At 40.7% G+C, this 20,100-nt stretch overlaps 1 protein-coding gene across 2 annotated transcripts; it reads left to right on the top strand.

Moving 5' to 3' along the window:
• Nucleotides 1-415: 415 nt before the first annotated feature.
• On the top strand, nucleotides 416-19,211 carry DDX18 (DEAD-box helicase 18). 2 transcript variants are annotated; one of them, XM_008054851.1, is made up of 14 exons: nucleotides 416-532; nucleotides 3,683-3,970; nucleotides 6,520-6,660; nucleotides 8,324-8,459; nucleotides 8,811-8,911; nucleotides 9,032-9,231; nucleotides 9,327-9,441; nucleotides 11,626-11,765; nucleotides 13,270-13,431; nucleotides 13,821-13,931; nucleotides 14,547-14,660; nucleotides 15,855-15,911; nucleotides 16,236-16,413; nucleotides 17,440-19,211. In XM_008054851.1, exons 1-14 carry the CDS (start codon nucleotides 448-450, stop codon nucleotides 17,580-17,582), a joined length of 1,971 nt encoding a protein of 656 aa, XP_008053042.1. In that variant the 5' UTR covers nucleotides 416-447; the 3' UTR covers nucleotides 17,583-19,211. The 2 variants fall into 2 exon arrangements, with proteins under 2 accessions (XP_008053042.1, XP_008053041.1); XM_008054850.1 differs by having other exon boundaries at nucleotides 13,779-13,931.
• The last annotated feature ends 889 nt before the right edge of the window (nucleotides 19,212-20,100 follow it).

Here is a 20,100-nt window from a genome sequence, read left to right as displayed (position 1 = left end):
TGAGTTTTTTCCCCCGAATATTTTCAATCCGGGAGTTCGTTGAATCCGCTGATGGGGAACTCAGGATTCAAAGACGGTAGGAATATCAAAAGTGAAGTTTCCCTAAGACCGCCTTCCCCTCCACGATGTTTCTTCGCCACTAACTAAGAGAAGCTCAAACCACCGAAGCTCCCAGATCCCCCCAACGCGCAGCCAGCTCCGGCACCACGTGAACCCGGTGCAGGGATCGACCTCCAGGTCCCAAGGGGGCGCTGCACCGAACTTGATCGACAAGGGTACCGCGTTTCTCGCGTCGACCAGCATTTCCGCTCCGCCGGGCGCCGGCTTTCCGGTGACGCACCTCCGGTCGCTTGAGCGGCGCACTTTCCGCCGGGACGGAAGTGACGTAAGCCGGGAGAGCTGCTGGACCGAGCTGCGGCGCAGCGCTTTGGGCGTTTTTCCGACAAGATGTCTCACCTGCCGATGAAACTCCTGCGCAAAAAGATCGAGAAGCGGAACCTCAAACTGCGACAGCGGAATCTAAAGCTCAGGGGTGAGTTGCGCTGACTCGCGGCGGCAGAGGAGGCCCGCGCGCGCCCTGGCCCTCGGCGGCCGGCGGGACCGGCGGGACTGAGTGCAGTCAGTCCCCGCGACCCGGGGCGGCGAGGCGGCAGCCCCCAGGGCACGTGCGAGTGTGGGAGTGAAAAGGCGGGCTGGGGCCATCTCCGGTCGGGCCCCACGTGGCCCCAGAACTGCCACTGCCCCCGATCTTTCTGCGCATCCGTTTCTCTTCACCGGGTTAGTTCAGGAAGCCGCTGGGCTCCCTCCAGGCTACACCTGCCTTTGGCACGAACACCTCGCCCACTCTGGCCCCTCACCTTCCGGTCCCGCCTCACCTCCATCCCTCCCGCGTTTCCCATCGGGCACGTGGAATCCTCTCATCTCCACGCACCTTCCTTACACATCATCTGTTTAGTGTCTGTATTTCTAACCCCTTAAGGTCGCTTCGCTCTCCCACGGAGCTTTTTCTGATAGCATCGGCTACCCCCCTCCACCCGCCTCCACGCTCTCACCCCTGCACCACGTCCTCGTTTCAGCTGGAGGGGGTCTTCTGCACGTGTTGAACGCAGTTTCTCGTGCCCCCATGTTCCCATCTCTATCAGCTTGAGGTCTTAAGAGCCTCTAGGTATTTGAGGCCTGCACAGTGACGTAAAGGAAAAAGGTTTTACATGAATGTCGTCTTTCTTCTCTTCCTCACTTGCAGTCCCAGTTTCCTAACAGTGGACCTCAGATCTTGAAGTAATTAATTGTGTTAACCGTTTGGGTCCAGATTAAGATAGAAGCCCCACCACCACCACCAAGGAAATGTTGAAGTCCCAACAACTGCCTCACTGCCGTTGGTTAATTGAAAGAAATCACGTTAATTGAAAGAAATCCTGTGGGAGGCAATAGGTTTGTGGGTTTTAGGAATAAGCTTCCTTATGTTTCTAATTCCTTCACGGTAATGCAGTATTACTATTTCTTGATGTGGGTATAGGTAACAGTTCGAACAAAAGACGGTGTTACGTTTTATCTTTTCTAAATATGAACAGGGCAACATTGGTAAGGGTTTTCTCAGGTGCAGTCGTGCCTCCAATAAAGACAGGGATAGGCTGGGAGAAATGGGTCCTTAGGCCATTTTGTCCTTGTGCAGACATCATTGGGTATACTTACACAACCAGATGATATAACCTACTGCACACCTAGGCTATGTGTTATGGCCTCTCGTTCCTGGGCTACAAACATGTGCAACATAGAAAAGGTACAATAAAAATACTACAGTATAAAAGATTTTAAATGGTGCACTTGTGTAGGGCGCTTAACCCGAATGGATCTTGCAGGACTGGATGTTGCTCTGGGTGAGTCAATGAGAGAGAGGTGAGTGAATGTGAAGGCCCAGGAAGTTACCATAGACTTGATAAACACTGCACACTTAGGCCTTACTACATTCATTAAGATACTTTTTCTTCAATAATAAAGTATCCTCCTTTGGGAGGCTGAGTTGAGTGAATTGCCTGAGCCCGCGGGTTCGAGACCCGCCTGGGCAGTGAGACCTCATCTCTACAATAAATCAAAAAATCAGCCGGGAGTGGTAGCGCGCGCCCGTCATTCCGGTTACTCAGAAGGCTGAGGCAGAAGGATCGCCGGAGCCCAGTAGGTCGAGGCTGCGGTGGCCTGGAGTGGCCACTGCACTCCAGTCTGAGCGACAGAGTGAGACTCCAACTCAAAAAAAAAAAACAAACAAAAAAATAAAGTATCCTTAGCTTACTGTAGTTTTTACTTTATAAACTTTTTAGTTTTTAACTTTTTGACTCTTCTGTAATAACAGCGTAAAACATAGGCACATCGTGCAGCTGTAAGAAAACATTTTCTTTCCTAATACACTTATGTTTTTTTCTATTTAAAAAAATTTTTTTTTTACATTTTTGTTTAAAATACTAAGACAGCCGGGCTCGGTGGCTCAGCCTGTAATCCTGCTCTTTGGGAGGCCGAGGTGAGTGGATTGACTGAGCCCACGGGTTCAAGACCCGCCTGGGCAACTTGGCAAGACCTTGTCTCTACAATAAATCAAAAAAAAAAATTAGCCGGGTGTGGTAGCGCGCGCCTGTAGTTCCGGCTACTCAGAAAGCTGAAGCAGAAGGATCGCCGGATCCCAGCAGATCGAGGCTGCGGTGGCCGGGAGCGGCCACTGCACTCCAGTCTGGGCGACAGAGTGAGACTCCAATTAATAAAAAAAAAAAAAAAATACTAGGACACAATGCATTCAATATCACTGCCTTCCACCTTCTATCCCACTGGAAGGTCTTCGGGCAATAGCATGTGATAACAGGGCTTTTCTGGAGGAGCTGCCTGAGGCTGTTTTACAGTTAACTTTTTAAATAAGTAAAGGGGTGCACTCTAAAATAACGATTAATAGTTTAAACTGGTAACCATGATTTATTATCAAGTTTTATGTATTGTACATAATTACATGTGCTGCACGTTGTGTGACTGGCAGTGTAGTGTGGTTTGTTATGGTGGTTTGTTTACACCAGTAATCACCACAAACATGTGACTAATGCATTGTGCTAGGACACTGATGGCACTAGGGGATAGTTTTTCAGCTTCATTATAATCTTACAAAACCACCATCATATATGTGGTTCATCATGCACAAAAACGTTATGCAGTACATGACTGTATTTACATATCATAAATATTGGGACAAACAAGTAGTTTTATCAACTGAATTTTTTATTAACTGCAGTCTAGGAGAGTTGAGGTTGAATGTGTTGAAGCTATAGAAATAGGAGTTGTGTGAATAAGAGGTAAATGTCTTTTTCAATATATTAGTCATGTTTATTAAGTACTTAAGATATTTGTTTTGTAGCTGTCATTGTCTAACCCCATTTGTTTAACTATTTGATCTCATTGAAGTTTTCCTGTCCCAGACTACTTAAAGACAGATAAATGGTCTTAAGTTTCTAACATTTTTCAATAAAGGAAACCTGTTTTTCCTGTAATGAAACCCCATAAAATTGTAAGTGACTTAATAATGTGTGTGAAAGAGAGAAAGAGCTAAGTAATTTGAGTAATGAAGCCATGAAATTTCTCATTTGGGATCTCAATGTTTCTAAGTAAACCTCTTCTTCTTTGACACAGTGTATGTTCTGTTTTTAAACAGGAGCCTCAGATGTGAGCCTGTCTGAAACTCAGAATGGTGGTGTGTCTGAAGAAACAATGGGGGGAGGAAAGGTTAAAAAATCTCTAAAACATTCTATTAATGAGGGCTTATCAGAAGCCCAAAATGAAGACATGTCTAAAGAAACAGTGGAAAATGTAAAACTTAAAAAATCCCCTCAGAAATCTATTGTATTGACCAATGGAGAAGCAGCAATGCAGTCTCCTAATTCAGAATCAAAGAAGAAAAAGAAGAAGAAAAAGAGAAAAATGGTGAATGATGCTGTGCCTGGTAGGTACTTTATTTTCTCTGAACTTCAGCCATCCAGTTATCATTCCACCTTTCCTCGATTACTGTTGTGTGCACCTCACATACAAGAATGTTCTGTACTCACCACTATACCAGAGACTAACCTGGTAACTGAAGGAAACGTCTTACTGGTGGAAGAGGGGTGTCCATTTTAGCTTATCTCAAAATATTGAGTGATATGTTATATTTTTAGTTTCCTTATTAACTTTGAAGAAAATCTCACCACATAGATAAGACTCTCCTCAGAATTCTAGAAATTTGCTCTTCTTGGCAGTTAGCTGGGCTTTTTAATGGTAAACAGGATGTAAACAGGTATAGTATTTTAGGTTTACCTATTTGCCAACAATTGCAGGATTACTAATATTAAAGAAACTGGGCTGGGAGGTTCTTCCCAGGCATTTCTGTATCTAGGGGCTTTGCATTAGTGATTTATTTTTATTTATTTTCTCGATTTTTTTTCAATTTGCCTCTTTTTTGCCCCTTTTCTACATAAATTTCTTTGAATGGAATCTTAGTTACAAAGTATATAAAATAGTTTTAGGAAAAGTCTGAATAAATGGTGTTAATATCCATGTGATTTGAATGAACAGAGGGAGAAAGAAGGACTGTTGTTTGTAGATGATTGAACTTGAATAAGCTCAGATGAAAGAATGGATATTTTAATTGAGATGTGTACAAGCAGAGATTTTGAGATAGGATAGAATAGGATAGCGGTCAGCAAACTATCCAACCTTCCACCTATTTTTATAAATAAAGCTTTATTTGATTACCACAATGCCCATTTAGATGTCTCTATGCTGACAGACCAAATGGCCCACAAAGCCTGAAATATTTATTATTTGTCCCTTTATAGAAAGTTTGCCAGCCCCTGAGTTATCGTCATATATCATATTCATGTATCTAGTCTGAAATAAGTGTTTCATTTAGAAAGGAGCTTTGAACTATTGAAATACAATTGTTTTCACACTGCTTGGAAACTAAAGTGATTGTAATCCTTTCCTAATATTGTTAGTGCATTTATGATTACTGTTCTGAGTAGACCCAGGGAGGTGACATTTCTGCTCTCAAGCATTGAAATGTAGGGCTGGGAGTTTTAACCTTACGGGTAAACTTTAAGAACTGTTCTAGGGGAAACAAACTGTAGAGACCAACTGATGAAGTCTGTGGCTTTTCAACATGTGGATTCTATAGAGTTGACTATATCCTGCAAGGTTGACAGTAGGATACAGGGAAGAGGCCATTCCTGGGACTGGTCTAGGTCAGTACTATTCAGACATCACTAACTGCCATACATTTTTATAAAAGCCCAGCATGGTAGTTAAGCCATTTGACCCAGAGTGTAATGTCAAACAGAAATGGGAGGTAGAACTGGAAAGGTAGTTTAGGACCACAAAAAGTGGTGAATGTAGAGATGAGAAGCTAGGACACCCTACCTTTCTTTCCTCCCTCAGTGCTGACAACAAAGGAGCAATCCAGTGTATATCACCCAGCTAAATAGATCGTTGCCCTTACTTTACAATCTCTCTAGTATCATGAAGAGTCTTTGGGGTTTTTTGTTCATATTTAAAACAAAAGTAGTTTTTATAGAATATGTATGGTAGTTGACATGGGAAGAAAAATTAGTGCTTGTAATGAATTTTAAGAATTATGTCAATTGTGTGCTATTTTTCCTCAGTATATTATATGAAACTTAATTAGTATCTTTATGCTTAGTTGAATTTTATTATTTTTCTTTAATCAGAGTCTTCCTCTGTTGCCTAGGCTGGAGAGCTGGAAAACTGTCATGGTTCACTGCAGCCTCAGCCTCCTGAGTAGCTGAGATTACAGGCATGCGTCACCATGCCCGGCTATTTTTTTTATAGAGCTGAGGTCCTGCTATGTTGCCTAGGCCGATCTCAAACCCTTAGGCTCAAGCAGTTCTGTCTTGGCCTCCCAAAGTGCTGGGATTATAGGCATGAGCCACCACACCCAGCCTTAATCTTTTAAAAATATTTTATTTATGAAATAATACATTAAGAAGCCTAAAATATAAGGTTTTTTGCCAAATCTGTCTGTACCCTGAGTTTTTAAGTATAACCAAATCTTTTTTCATGGAGAAGAGATTCTTTTTTTTTGAGTCGGAGTCACCCTGTCGCCCAGACTGGAGTGCAGTGGCCGCTCCCGGCCACCACAGCCTCAACCTGCTGTGCTCCGGCATTCCTTCCGCCTCAGCCTTCCTAGTAGCCGGAATTACAGGCGCATGCTACCACGCCCAGCTAAGTTTTTGATTTATTGTAGAGATGAGGTCTTGCCTGTCCAGGCGGGTCTCGAACCCACGGGCTCAGGCAGTCCACTCACTTCAGCCTCCCAAAGGCGCGGGATTACAGGCTGAGCCACCGAGCCCCAGCTGGAAAAGGGATTCTTAACTAATGCTGAATATGTTAAGCTTGTGAAAATTTGTCTTTGTACAACAGACCTTTTATTTTGTTGATCTTATTTGGTATTTTCACTTTAAGAAAAAATTTGGGGGGGGTTTGTTTTTTGAACCAAAGATACCAAAAAGGCAAAAACTGAAGACAAAGGGGAGTTTGAAGAAGAAAATGCCAACACTCCTGTGGAAACTGAAAACAATGTAGAAAAGCCAGATAATGAAGAAGACAGTGAAGTGCCCAGCCTACCCCTGGGACTGACAGGTAATCTAGACATAGCTTCTTAATAATGTGCCACTCAGAGAATTATAGGATTGAAGTTTCAGTTGTGACTTCCAATTTACCTGGAAAAAATAACTATCAACAAGAAGTTTTTTATATCTTTCTGCTATTCTTTTCTCTTTATCTTCTACTTTGTGGTGCCTTAGGAGTTTTTGTTATCGTTGTTCGCTGTATATTTTTTTCTCCATTCCTAACACTGAATATTTTACATGCACACAAGCTGGTTCTAGGATTCTTTGTTTCTTTGGTTTGCCTTTTCTAAGGCTCATTTTGTGTTGTAATAGAAAAACCATTGGCCCAGAAGTCTGAAGATCAGAGGTTTAATACAGTTATAAATAGGAAGGAAGTATAAAAGTAATATCGTCAAGCAATATCGTTTGGGCTTTGTTTCTTTATAAAGTCAAGAGTTTAGACTAGAATTAGCTATTCCTAACTAGAAAGGTCTAGAACTTAAGTTGTTTATTAAATTATTGGTGCCCAACCCTAGACCGGCTTAATCAAAATTTTAAGTTTTGGCAGGGTTCTCAAGCAAGACAATTTTGCCTTTCAGGTAGGATGACTGACTCATCTCAGTTGGCTCCGAACTTTCCCAGTTTTGGTACTGATCTTGAATCCCAGAAACCTCCTCTGTCCCTAGCATACTGAGAAGGCTGGTAACCCTGCCCTTAGGAGACATTTTTTGATTGTCAGAACCAAGGGTAGTCTTCTAATGGGTAGAAGTCAGGGATGCTACATGACATCTTATAATGCATAGAGTAGCCTATAACCACTAAGAATTAGCCAGCCCAAAATGTCAGTGGTGCCAAGCTAAGAATTCCTAGTTTATAGCCTGGGTGAATGGAGTGTGGGGAGCTCCCCAGGTGATTTTTGATGCTTTCTGCTGAAGAATGATTGCACTATTAGATCTGTGGGCCCAATCTGATATTCTGTGGCTATATCTGACTCATCTCAGTTATCTTTTTGGAGTGAGAGTAGCATTTTTTTTTAATTGACTTCAGACTTAGATGCTCAGTGTTTTTACTTTGTGCATCAGGTTTCTCAAACATTTCGTTTTTCTCTTAACTCTTTTTTCCCTTGCTTTGGCATTTTTATTTTATATTAAGTCCTTTGGTTATACCTCTTCTCTACCCCTTATTTTATTTTAGTGTAGACCCTGCACTTTAAATCACATGGCCATCAGCAATGGAGAAACTTCAAAAATATAGGGCAGTGGTCTCCAACCTTTTTTGGCATCAGGGACCGGTTTTGTGGAAGACTGTTTTTCCACAGGGGAAGGGGCTTATCAGGCATTAGATTCTCATAAGGAGCATGCAGCCTAGATCCCTTACACGCACAGTTCACGGTAGGGTTTGTGCTCCTATGAGAATCAAATGCATGCCACTGCCAATCTGACAGGAAGCAGATCTCCACTCACCCACTGCTCACCTCCTGCTGTGTGCAGCCCGGTTCCTAACAGGCCATGAATAGTTACTAGTCCATGGCCTGGGGATGGGGGACTCCTGGTATTAGGGTATTTTTCTTAGTATCACATAGGAATGACTGGGGTTTAGTATTGCTGTGAGAAGCTTTTCTAAACATAATTTGTAACTGTAGCAGTATTAACTTTTTAAAGAAATTTGCTAATGATAAATTGTCTGTTGTTTAGGAGCTTTTGAGGATACTTCATTTACTTCCCTAACTGATCTTGTCAATGAAAACACTCTGAAGGCAATACAAGAAATGGGCTTTACAAACATGACTGAAATTCAGCATAAAAGTGTCAGACCACTTTTGGAAGGCAGGTACGATTAACACTGGTGCTTACACATTGGCATCTATTTGTAGGGCTAGTAGATTGTAAAGAAAATACCACTGTATTCTGTTGATTTTGCACTATGTGTTGAGTCATATACCAGCTTGCTTTAAAGACTATAGGTTAATTACTGATGTTTGAAGGAAAGTATTCACTTCTGTAGCACAAATCTGATTTCCAAGTTAGGTATATAACCCAGGTGATTGAGTTCAGTGATATAGAAAGGAATTTTATCTTCCTTGTTCATGTTCTAGCCTTAGAGCCTCAAATGTGCGTACATAATCCATGGTAAATGAGTAGGCCAAATGTCTTTGTTTCTCTTTTCCTTTTTAATATGTAGGGATCTTCTAGCAGCTGCAAAAACAGGCAGTGGCAAAACTCTCGCTTTTCTCATCCCAGCGGTTGAACTCATTGTTAAATTAAGGTTCATGCCCAGGAATGGTAAGATTTTAATCTGCTTGTTTCTGCCATTATTTCACCAGAAGTTTATTGTAACTCTTAATGGATTCATGCTGACAAGCACGATTTGACTTTTATCATATGTTATTTTTTGCTTTCTAGGAACAGGGGTCCTTATTCTCTCACCTACTAGAGAACTGGCCATGCAGACTTTTGGTGTTCTTAAGGAGCTAATGACTCACCATGTGCACACATACGGGTTGATAATGGGTGGCAGTAACAGATCTGCTGAAGCACAGAAACTTGCTAATGGGATCAACATCATTGTAGCCACTCCAGGCCGACTCTTGGACCACATGCAGGTAGGAGAACGCTTTTATGTAGTGCCTGTCTCATTGTCTTGTGTGAAACATAAGCTTGACAACTAACGGTTTCTCTTCGTCCTTTGTTTTGTTAGAATACCCCAGGGTTTATGTATAAAAACCTACAGTGTCTGGTCATTGATGAGGCTGATCGTATTTTGGACGTTGGATTTGAAGAGGAATTAAAGCAAATTATTAAACTTTTACCAAGTAAGTAGGTGGCATCTGTATGTGGTTTGCAAAGTACCTGTTGGAGGTAGATATGAATTGTTCCTATAGAAAACAGTACTAATACCTCCCAGAACTTTACCGTAGCTAAGTGAGATCGTTGGGTCAGTTATCCTTTGAGGTAGTTTGGAATAGGCATCAGACTTGCTAGTAAGTTAATACAGTAGTTTTGCTGTTTTAGAGATTACAATCCAAGTTAAATGGTCTTAACATAGCTCTTACCTGTCTTCCCTCATCTAACATCTCTCAAGTAGTCATAGGCTTGTTGCTTTCGGCGTTATATTTGACTTGTACATTCCTTGGTTATAAAGTACCTGCAACATTTTAAACTGTTCTGTTAAATCTTGAAATTGGGTTATGTTACCCCAAATTTGTTCTATTTCAGAGTTGTTTTGGCTATTCTTGTCCTTTGCACTTTTGGTTAAATTTTCTTTGCACTTTTGGTTAAATTTGAGGGTCAGTTTCTCCCTGCCCCTCAAAAAAGAAAAGTCTGAGATCTTGATTAAGGTTGTGTTGAATAGAGATCATTGTTGGAAGACAATGGAGTTATGTAACCCATAATAAGGTATGTCTTCATTCTGTGTTTTTTATTTCTCTTTATAATATTTGGGAGTTTTTGGTGTACTGGTTTTTTTCACTTCTTTTGTCAAATGAGTATTTCATTTAAAATTTCAATATCCAGTTCATTTCTCATATCTATAAATATGGTTGAATTTTTCATACTGATCTTGTATCTAGCAAGATCATTATTTCTGTATTGAACAGTGGTTCAGTGTGATTTTCTAGATGACCCTAGCCTTTTGGATTTTCTACATAGGCAGTCATATACAAATAAAGACAGTTTAACTTCTGTTTTTTTCTTGCCTGATTGTCCTGACCATAACCTCTAGTATAATACCGAATAGAAGTGGTGAGAGCAGACATCCTTGTCCTGCTTTTAGGGAAAAGCATTTAGTCTTTTTCCAGTAATTATGTAAATGAAATTAGCTGTAGGTTTTACCTACATGCCCTTTATCAGATTGAGGAAGATCCCTTTTGTTCCTAGTTAGTTGAGGGTTTTTAATCAGAAATAGATGATCAGCTGTTTTTTCTATATCTCTGCATTTTCTTTCTTTAGTTTGCTGATTTGGTAAATTGAATTGGTTGATTTTTTTCAAGTGTTAAGCCAACCCTGCATTCCTAGAATAAATCCCACCTGGTCATGATCTATTTTCCTTTTTCTACATTGCTGGATTCACTTCGCTAAAATTACATTTTGAATTTTGCATCTGTGCTCGTGAATTATATTGGCTCATAATTTTATTGTAATGTCATTTGCCAAACTTTTATGTAGTTTAATGGCTGACTTCAAAGAATGAGTTGGCAAGTAAATCCTCCTCTTTGATTTCTTGAAGAGTTTGTGAAGAACTGGTATTTCTTCCTTAAAATTTTAATAGCATTCACCAGAAGAATCCATTTGGGCCTGGAATTTTCTTTACATGAAAATTTTGACTAGCTGGGTGCAGTGGCTCACACCTGTAATACCATCACTTTGGGAGGCAGAGGCGAGAGGATTGCCAGAGCTCGGGTTCGAGACCAGCCTGAGCAACATGGCAAGACCTAGTCTCTACAATAAATCAAAAAATTACCTGGGCATAGTGGCGCATGTCTGTAGTTCTAGCTACTTGGAAGGCTGAGGTGGAAATACCTCCTGAGCCCAGCAGGTTGAGGCTGCAGTGGCCATGAGTGTACCACTGCATTCCAGCCTGGGCGACAGAGTGAGATTCTAACTCAGAGAAAAACAAAGAAAATTTTGACTAAATTTTGTTTTAAGTAAGAAAGCAGGATTTATTGAGAGGACAGAAAATCTCCCACAGTGGGAGGGGACCTGAAGGGTTTGCCCCTAAAATTTTTTAAGTAGATTTAAGGCCTTTCAAGTTTTCTGTTTTATTCCTCAGTAGTTTGTCATTCAAAGAATTTGTCCATTGTATCTACTTTCTCAAATTTATAGACCTGAAGTGTTTGATAATATGCCTTTTTGCCCTATTTTATAGTATCTGTAGAATCTGTAAGGATTCATATTACATATCTCATTTCTGATATTTCTGCTTGGAATATTGGTAGTTGTGGAGCAATTATAAAGATTCCCTGGAAGATTAGGTTTATTTTTATATGTATTTGTTGCAGCACGCAGACAGACGATGCTTTTTTCTGCCACACAAACTCGAAAAGTTGAAGACCTGGCAAGGATTTCCCTGAAGAAGGAGCCATTGTATGTTGGTGTTGATGATGACAAAGCTAATGCAACAGTGGATGGTCTTGAGCAGGTACTTTTGTCAGTAACTTGAAACCATAAGGATCTTCTTAATTGGTGGGTTTTCATGTAGTTTGGAGGATCATTAAGAAAGCAAATGAATTAGTTAACTTTTACTTCAAGTACAGACAGTCCCTCATTTATGACTGTTCAACTTTAGATTTTTTGACTTTACATTGGTGGGAAAGTGATTCACATTCAGTGGAAGCCATACTTCAATACAGTATTCCGTCAAACTTGAGATGTTCAACACTTTATTATAAAATAAGCTTAGTGTTAGATGGTTTTTCCCAACTCTATGTGAGCTGAGGTAAGTGTCCTGAGCATATTTAAAACAGGCTAGGCTATAAACTACATAGGTTAGGTGTATTAAATGCATTTTGACTTAAGATATTTTCAACTAATGATGGGTTTATCAGATATGACCCCATTTTAAGTATAGTGAACTTGGGTATTGGTTCTAGATTATTCAGTTATAAAATATCACAAACTGTAAAATTTGATCAGCTCTCTTTGGTTAGTACCACTTATCACATGGAAAGCATTATTAATCACTACCAATTTTATATGCAGCAAAAAATGTTTTTAATAATCTCTTAATAAGATGCAAGGCAAGTTTGGTGATGGGGAGATTGGTTCACTGTGTGTCACTGTGAAAAGGTAGAAATGAAGTAACAGATCCAAACTAAGTTGATTAACCCTTTGCATTTGGAGACATCTCACGGATCACCTACCAGCAACTCAACCTCACATTTTTACAAAATAGTCACTTTATTAAATAGTATAGCATTGGAACCAGTTATTTTATTGTAATGATATTTGTTTTATAATGGAATTCTGGATATTGAGGAACTCATTTATGACAAATCAAAATTTTATATCTTATATTTCTCTAACGTGTGGCAACATGTAAAATAGTCACCGACATACATTGCAGGTTCACTCATACATGTTGTATAGTAGTAATTTGACGTCTTCCACCTGGTGTTTTTCTATTCAAGCAGAGAATGCAGTTTCATTTTCTTCCTCCCACATTAATATGTAATCTATTGTTCAGTCTGTCCACTACTGTAAAAGCACTTCTCACACATTCTCTTTCTATATAACGTTTTTTTACATTTATCTTAGTATATGTTCCAGCTCTTTATTTGCTTTCTTGTGCAATTTGAGTGGAAAACTTCAGGAAACATACATGTTTCAGAAATTTTCATTGGCATATGTTTGCCCTGTGTAATCACCAGCAGCCTCTTCATGTCCCCTCAGGGGAAATCTGAGTGCAAAGGGTTAAAATGAGTGCTTTTAAGATTGAGTTTTCTGTTGAATAAAATACTCTCTGTAACTAGATGTAGCTTAAAAACCTTTGGTTGGTTTTTTAGTTTTTAAAATGGTATAGGTAAGGCATGATAGGATAGTTTATATGCTGAGTTTATCAGTGCTCTCAGTCAAATTACATTGGCTCATGAAGCTGAAAATGTCTGTCTGATTCATTTGTATCTGTTCATTTGAACCATCTCTAGGGATACGTTGTTTGTCCATCTGAAAAGAGATTCCTTCTACTCTTTACATTCCTTAAGAAGAACAGAAAGAAGAAACTGATGGTCTTCTTTTCATCTTGTAAGTCGGTGAAATACCACTACGAGTTGCTGAACTACATTGATTTGCCTGTCTTGGCCATTCATGTAAGTGATTATGATGAACTTACTAAAAACAGGTTGTGCTTTTCAAGTCCTATAGACAGGGATTAGAGGGCCTGCTTTTCCACTGAGTAGTTTGAGCACCACTGGCTGATGGATCCTGTGCAGAGGGAGCTCTGCCACATGTGGAAGGACAGGGACTTCAAAGGAGTGGGAGACACCATCTTCCTCCAGGGGCTTGCAGACCAGTTGGGGAAATGGAGCATAGACCAGGGACATGGGTAAGCCTGAAACGAAGTAGGATAACAACTCCACAGTGCAGGGGTTCTACATCTAGACTTTTTTCCAGCCTCAGGGTTCCAACTCTAATGGATGTTTTTATTTCATTCTAGGGAAGGCAGAAGCAAAATAAACGTACAACCACATTCTTCCAGTTCTGCAATGCAGATACAGGAATATTGTTGTGTACAGATGTGGCAGCTAGAGGGCTGGATATTCCTGAAGTTGACTGGATTGTTCAGTATGACCCCCCTGATGACCCTAAGGTAACTGGCATCCTTGGGGTGTCTTCAGAATGGTTCTCATTAAGGAGTGCACTTGCTTTCCAGGTTTCTTCATTCCATGGTCTTAAGGTTCAACCCTACTGTACAGTGACCGACCCTGCAGTATTCCTCTGATGTTACTAAGAGGACTCAAAGAGGAGTATAAGAAGGATTGAGAGGCATCAGTGGGACTTAAGTTATGCATGTTTGATCTTCAGAATACTCTTTTAAGAGCAGCAGATGGCCTAATGGAAGTAACATTTGCTTAAGGAGGTAGATAAGATTTTGTAATATATGTAGTAGAATAAACTTCATTGAGAGATACTTTCAGTAGACAGTAGATTATAATAAATTGTCAGGTTGCATTTAAACATGTTATTTTTAGGCCATCTTAAAGAAGTACACATACTCATTGGATCGTGGTGTTAATGTAAACATCGTTTCCAGCCTTTTTTCCATCTTGATCATGAAATTGTGTGTGACCCAGCCACGTGGGAGTGCATTAGCTCAGTGTACACCATCTCTGTCTGTCGCTGTGTACAGACTTGAGATGCAGAGACCTTGCTGACAGGCTCAGATGGAAGCATGCATTAACTCGGGTTTCTTTCTCCACCGAAGGAATATATTCATCGTGTCGGCAGAACAGCCAGAGGCCTAAATGGAAGAGGCCATGCCTTGCTCATTTTGCGCCCAGAAGAGTTGGGCTTCCTTCGGTACTTGAAGCAATCCAAGGTGAAGCTCTTTGCTTAGAAAAAGATTCCTCTTGGTGTGGGGACTGTTATCAAGTGTCGTTTCTACATGTCAGAAGAGTCTTGAGCTCGGGCAGTGCTATTAAACCTGCTGTTATGCAGTTAAGCAAGTAAGATTTTATACTTCTAGCCCAGGAATTGGGGACAGAAGGCACTCCTCACATGCTCAACCCTGTAGCTCTGTGTTGCCCCATGGCCTCATGTGTCCCAGTCTATCCTCTCCCTCCATCCCTGCTGGAGTCCTTCTCTACTCCTTTTGAACTCCGGTACACCTGGTCATCTCTACTCCTGCTCCCCTTCCTGTAATCTTCTCTTCATCCACTCATCCTGGTGTCTCTCTTACCTCACGTGACAAAGATCCCCATTCACTGCTGCTTCTGCACTTTGCTCTTTTGCCTCCTGTTCAACTCTTGGCCTTCGATCTCCTCCTCCACCCATTCTTCACCACTGCCTCCAGGATAGCTACTGCCTCTTGCCTTTCTTCAGTTTGTCTTTTTGGAAAAATGGTTTGTGTTCTTCCCAGTTACTTCCCACTGGATCTCCTACCAGCCTGACCTAACTTTGGCCAGCCTAATCTAGCTTTGGAACCGATAGAACCATAAGTGGCCTCTTTTTCATTACTTACCTGTCTCCCCCCACAAGACTGTAAACTCTCTGAGGGCAGAGTTCAGGATTTGGATACCTATTTTTTCCCCAGCACCTAGCACAGGCCTGGTGCTTTTCAGTTATCTAATGAATAATGATGCAAATCCGCCCTGTAGGAGATTGTGTTTATCGCTGCCTCCGGTGTCACAAACTCCAGTCACAGGGCTGTGTGGTATTGGGGCCCCTCTTCAGATACAGAGAGAAAGGGCAAATGGTCCTTCCAACTAGAAGCCTCCAGCTGTTCCACTGCTCCAAATAATCAGGATTATGGAGATTCTTAGAGAAAAGGGCTTCCTCCAACTCTGTTTCTGTCCAGTTCTTTGCCTTTCCTCCCAGAAAGAAGGAAGTAGATTGTCTTAACAGAACAAAGATGAAACTTCCACTGACACTGAGAAACTAGAGAAAACAGATTTTGCTATCTGTCCTGAGGGAATTCCACAGGCCTGGCCATCCTTCCCTGTCTTTATCTGATCATCTGAATATCTGAATGTTGATCATCCTGGTTTACTAATCTCAACACTTTTGTTTTTAGGTTCCATTAAGTGAATTTGACTTTTCCTGGTCTAAAATTTCTGACATTCAATCTCAGGTATGTGTTTTTTAAACATTTGTGAGTAAGAGGGAACCTTGTCAGCACGGCCTTTTGAGTGCTTCAGTGGGCACTCACTGTCCTCCGAGTCTGCCCTGTCCTGACATGGGGAGTCAGACTGTATGGTCTTCAAGGTTTTTTGCGGTGCTCATTATCACAGTGCTGTACTGTCTTCCTCCTCTCCTTCTACCCCTAAAAGAACTTTGGCATTGTCCTTACTGCAGCGTGATTTTGCAAATGATACAGAGCCTGGAGCAAGTGTATTAGAATAAAGGGTTTTTTGTTGTTGTTTATTTTATTAAAAACATTTTTTTTCTATTTCAGCTTGAAAAATTGATTGAAAAGAACTACTTTCTTCACAAGTCAGCCCAGGAAGCATATAAGTCATACATACGAGCCTATGATTCCCATTCTCTGAAACAGATTTTTAATGTTAATAACTTAAATTTGCCTCAGGTTGCTTTGTCATTTGGTTTCAAGGTGCCTCCTTTTGTTGATCTGAGTATCCTTTTCTTTGTTATGAAGTCATCCTGGAACAGTGGGACAAAAGCTTGACGGAGGGACGTTTGGGACTTTGTAGTGGGTTGGTGCCTGCCTCTGGCTGTGGACTGGCGGCTCAGGTGTTCGTCTTGGTCATTGTCTGCTTTTGTGTGCTAGTGCAGGATGTAGAGGTAGGATGGAGTAAGTGGAGATTAATCATCAGGATGAGATTAGAGGAAGAGGCAGCCTGTAACTAAAGCACAGCTCAGATGACTTCTGTGGCTGCACTGCAGAGGGTGCCCAGAGGACCAGGGTGCTCTGAAGCTAAAGAGAGGATGGGACATTTCAGAGTTTTAATCCTCTTTTAATGCTCTGAAAGCGTTTTGCATAAGGAAGTGCCAAGTTCAGCAAAAGAAAATAAAACTCCAGGTGTTGCCCAAGATAAAAGGCCTTAGTTGTTCTGTTGTAATGTATGTGTGCTTTCTCGCATTTTCAGAACAACTTGAATGGCCAAAACGAAGCCTGTTCTTTAATGCTGTAGCAGTAACTGCTGAGGGGGCCGGAGACCAAATTTGGGGTCACCATTCTCATGGTAGGCATTGAGGAAACATCTACTGTGATTAGTGCATGTTAATCATGTGAAAGGAAGAATAGCGCCTTCACTAGGTGAGGCATTCCTGATTTCATTCCCAAGGGGGTCATTTGACTCTGGGGTTATTTTTTTATAATGTGTTCCTACAAACTTCTTGGTTGACCTCTTAACTCCTTATCATTTTATCATTCATTGTCATAAATTTTCATCGTGTGGAGGAAGTACTTAATTATACAATTATGCTGAACTTCAAAATCATACTGCTAATTTTAGCCCACAATCATTTGGCCACTTCTGATTTTCTGGAAATTGTTGCATAGGCTCATATTCCCTCGTTTTCATTGTTGAGAGGGGTTGGTAGTGGAGGGACGTAGTATGCATGCTGGTTTTTTTCTCTGTGTGGATATTTGAAGTTCATGATCTCTGCTGCTTGATTTCCTTAACATACACCTGTAGACGTGAACAGCAATGATGGCAAGCTCAAAAAAAGAGGAGGTGGCGGTGGGTTTGGCTACCAGAAAACCAAGAAAGTTGAGAAGTCCAAAATCTTCAAGCACATCAGCAAGAAATCATCTGACACCAGGCAGTTTTCCCACTGAAGACATACCGTCCTTTCATTTTGAATAACTTTGCCTTGGAAAAAAACTCTTGTTAGGGATCTTGGAGCCTTTAGAATTTGGACTGATGTAACAAGAGTATGTATTGTCTTGGGTTGCAAGCATTGAGCACTGTTACTTCCATTAAGTCTCTTTTATTTTGGAAATTTAAAACAGGCTTTAATTTCTCTTGATTGCTCAAGGGCAAAGTAAGGTTTCTATTGTGATGATACAATATTTTAATTTTACATACTCTCCCCTCACAAAAATGTATGTCCTTGTTTTAATATAATCCTTACATACCTTTCCTTCCTGGTATGTGAAGATTTCTGTGGTGTGGATTGCTATATTATTCCTGTAAAGCGTGGCCTAGTATACTGGGCAGGTGGTGGTAATACAGAAAACAGTCTCAGGTTACTTTTTGTTTTTAGTTGTTTCTTAGACCGTGGCACTTCTCTTGACACCTCCTGAAAATGTTGCAGTACAGAAGGCCAAAAAGCTTTGGGAAATGCCTGAGAAACAAGCATCTCAGGATAAAGGTGGTATCACTTTTATGTATTCTTAATTTTAAAACAGAGCTTTTTTTAAAGAGCAAGTACTATGGATTATTTGTTATTGTTATTTGGATAATGTGTCCCAGCAGTCAGCATTTGGCAGGAGAGGTGTGGAGAAGGCAGAGGGTGGTATTGAGATTTTTGAGCTCATTTATACCAATACACTGCAATTCTTTATTTGGTAACTTAGCAAAGACTCTTAAAAAACAAAGAGTGGTGATACTCCTCATTCCAATTTATTTCAAGGTGGTTTGGGTCTTAGCAAGCCCTTTCAACTTTGCAGAGTACTCAGAAGACACGACCAAACTGTCAGACATAAAACCAAACCATCAGGCAGTGCCCAGCATGCATTAATGAGAACTTTGTGAGGAAAATTACCTCTTCCAGATCCATGAAAGAAAAAAATAGATATGCAGTGAAAATTGAACAGAAGTCAGAAAAACACAGCAAAGTCAGTTGTCTAGTTACTTGGGTTTTTTTGTTATAAAAGCACTTGATTTCTAGTGTGTTTTGTGTAGTACATAACTACAAAATAGTTACATTTCGTAGCAATTTAGAACCAAAGTTGCTAGCATCATCTTGCTGCTGTGCCAATTCACATTCATAGAAGCCCATTAAATGTAAGTACATTGAGAACATCAGATGTGGAGGAAACAGTCGAACAAGTAACATTCCAGTAAAAAAAGGAAAGAACAACACGCTGCCTCTGGACTTGACCACTGTCACCCTGGCTGGACCTGTCCTGGGTTTCAGCCCTTAACTGCTAACTCCTGGTTTGGTTTCTTGTATTCCTAACTCCTGGTATTTGTTAACTGACTTTCTCTGGGATCTGGTTTTTCTTTTTTGTTTATAAATAATCATGTTTTTAAACTACACAAAGACAACGGGAAGAATATTTAACCACTTAACAGACGTAAATACTATTGATATTTTGGTATCTAACTTTCCACGTTTTTACAAGCATGTTCATACTTTTTAATTTTTTATCAAAAATGAAATCGTCCTCTATCTACTACTTGTAGCCAGTTTCATAGCATGTTATTTTTCTGTGTCATTAAATAATTATATCAGTATTTTATTTATACTGTGTTGACCCTTGCTTGGTCTGCTGGGATTTGGGGTCGTGCTCGTCCCAAGCTCCCTGTTTTCACATGTCTAGTGCCCCTACTTGCCTTGTTGATCTCCAGTATGAGTTTGTCTCCAGAGGTTTGATGAAAAAAGTGTATAAACAGAAGGTGGAAAGGTTTGTCCTAATATATAATAAGTTGGCTTATTTCAGGCCAACAGTAGTCTACCCCACCCATGATCTCAGTTGCTTGTGGTTAACTGCTCTGAAAGTAGGTAAGTACAGTAAGATATTTCCAGAGATAGGCCACATTTATATATACCTTTTATTACAGTATATTGCTAGAATTGTTCTGGTTTTTATTGTTAACCTCTTAGAGTGCCTAATTTTTTACAAATTAAACTTAATCATGGGTGTGTGCGTACAGGAAAAAACATAGTAAGTATAGGGTTCAGTACTTTCCATGGGTTCAGGCATCCCCTGGGGCTCTTGGAGCAGAGCTCCCCAAGGGTGAAGGACTGCTGTGCTTGCTTGGTGCTATGTGTGATTCTGGCGGCGAGATGTTCCAAATCGCATACAGGGTCAGGGCAGCACCATCTGCAAGGCTCGTGTGTACAAGAAGGGCTGTGATTCCTGTGCTAACAGCCCAGTTGGTGGTGGCAAATGTGGGTGGTTGATAAGGGGGATTAAGTGACTTCATCCATGACGGTTAGTAGGCAGAATCGTCAGGGAGCCAAGCAGATCACTACATGCAGATGGAAGTCTTAGGGTCCTCTAGGCAGCAAGTGACGATCAGCTTTAGCTATGCCTAATCTCTTTAGTCTTCGCTGGCTTTGTATGAATAAACCTGAATTCAAGATATCCAAAACCACATCTGAAAATGTTGTAGGGGTTGGAAGTG

This window comes from Carlito syrichta, unplaced genomic scaffold (assembly GCF_000164805.1).
Source record: "Carlito syrichta isolate Samal-C Ts95f unplaced genomic scaffold, Tarsius_syrichta-2.0.1 Scaffold301546, whole genome shotgun sequence".
NCBI lineage: Eukaryota > Metazoa > Chordata > Mammalia > Primates > Tarsiidae > Carlito > Carlito syrichta.
Note: the sequence above shows the minus strand (reverse complement) of the source record. Positions and strands in the feature narration are given on the sequence as shown.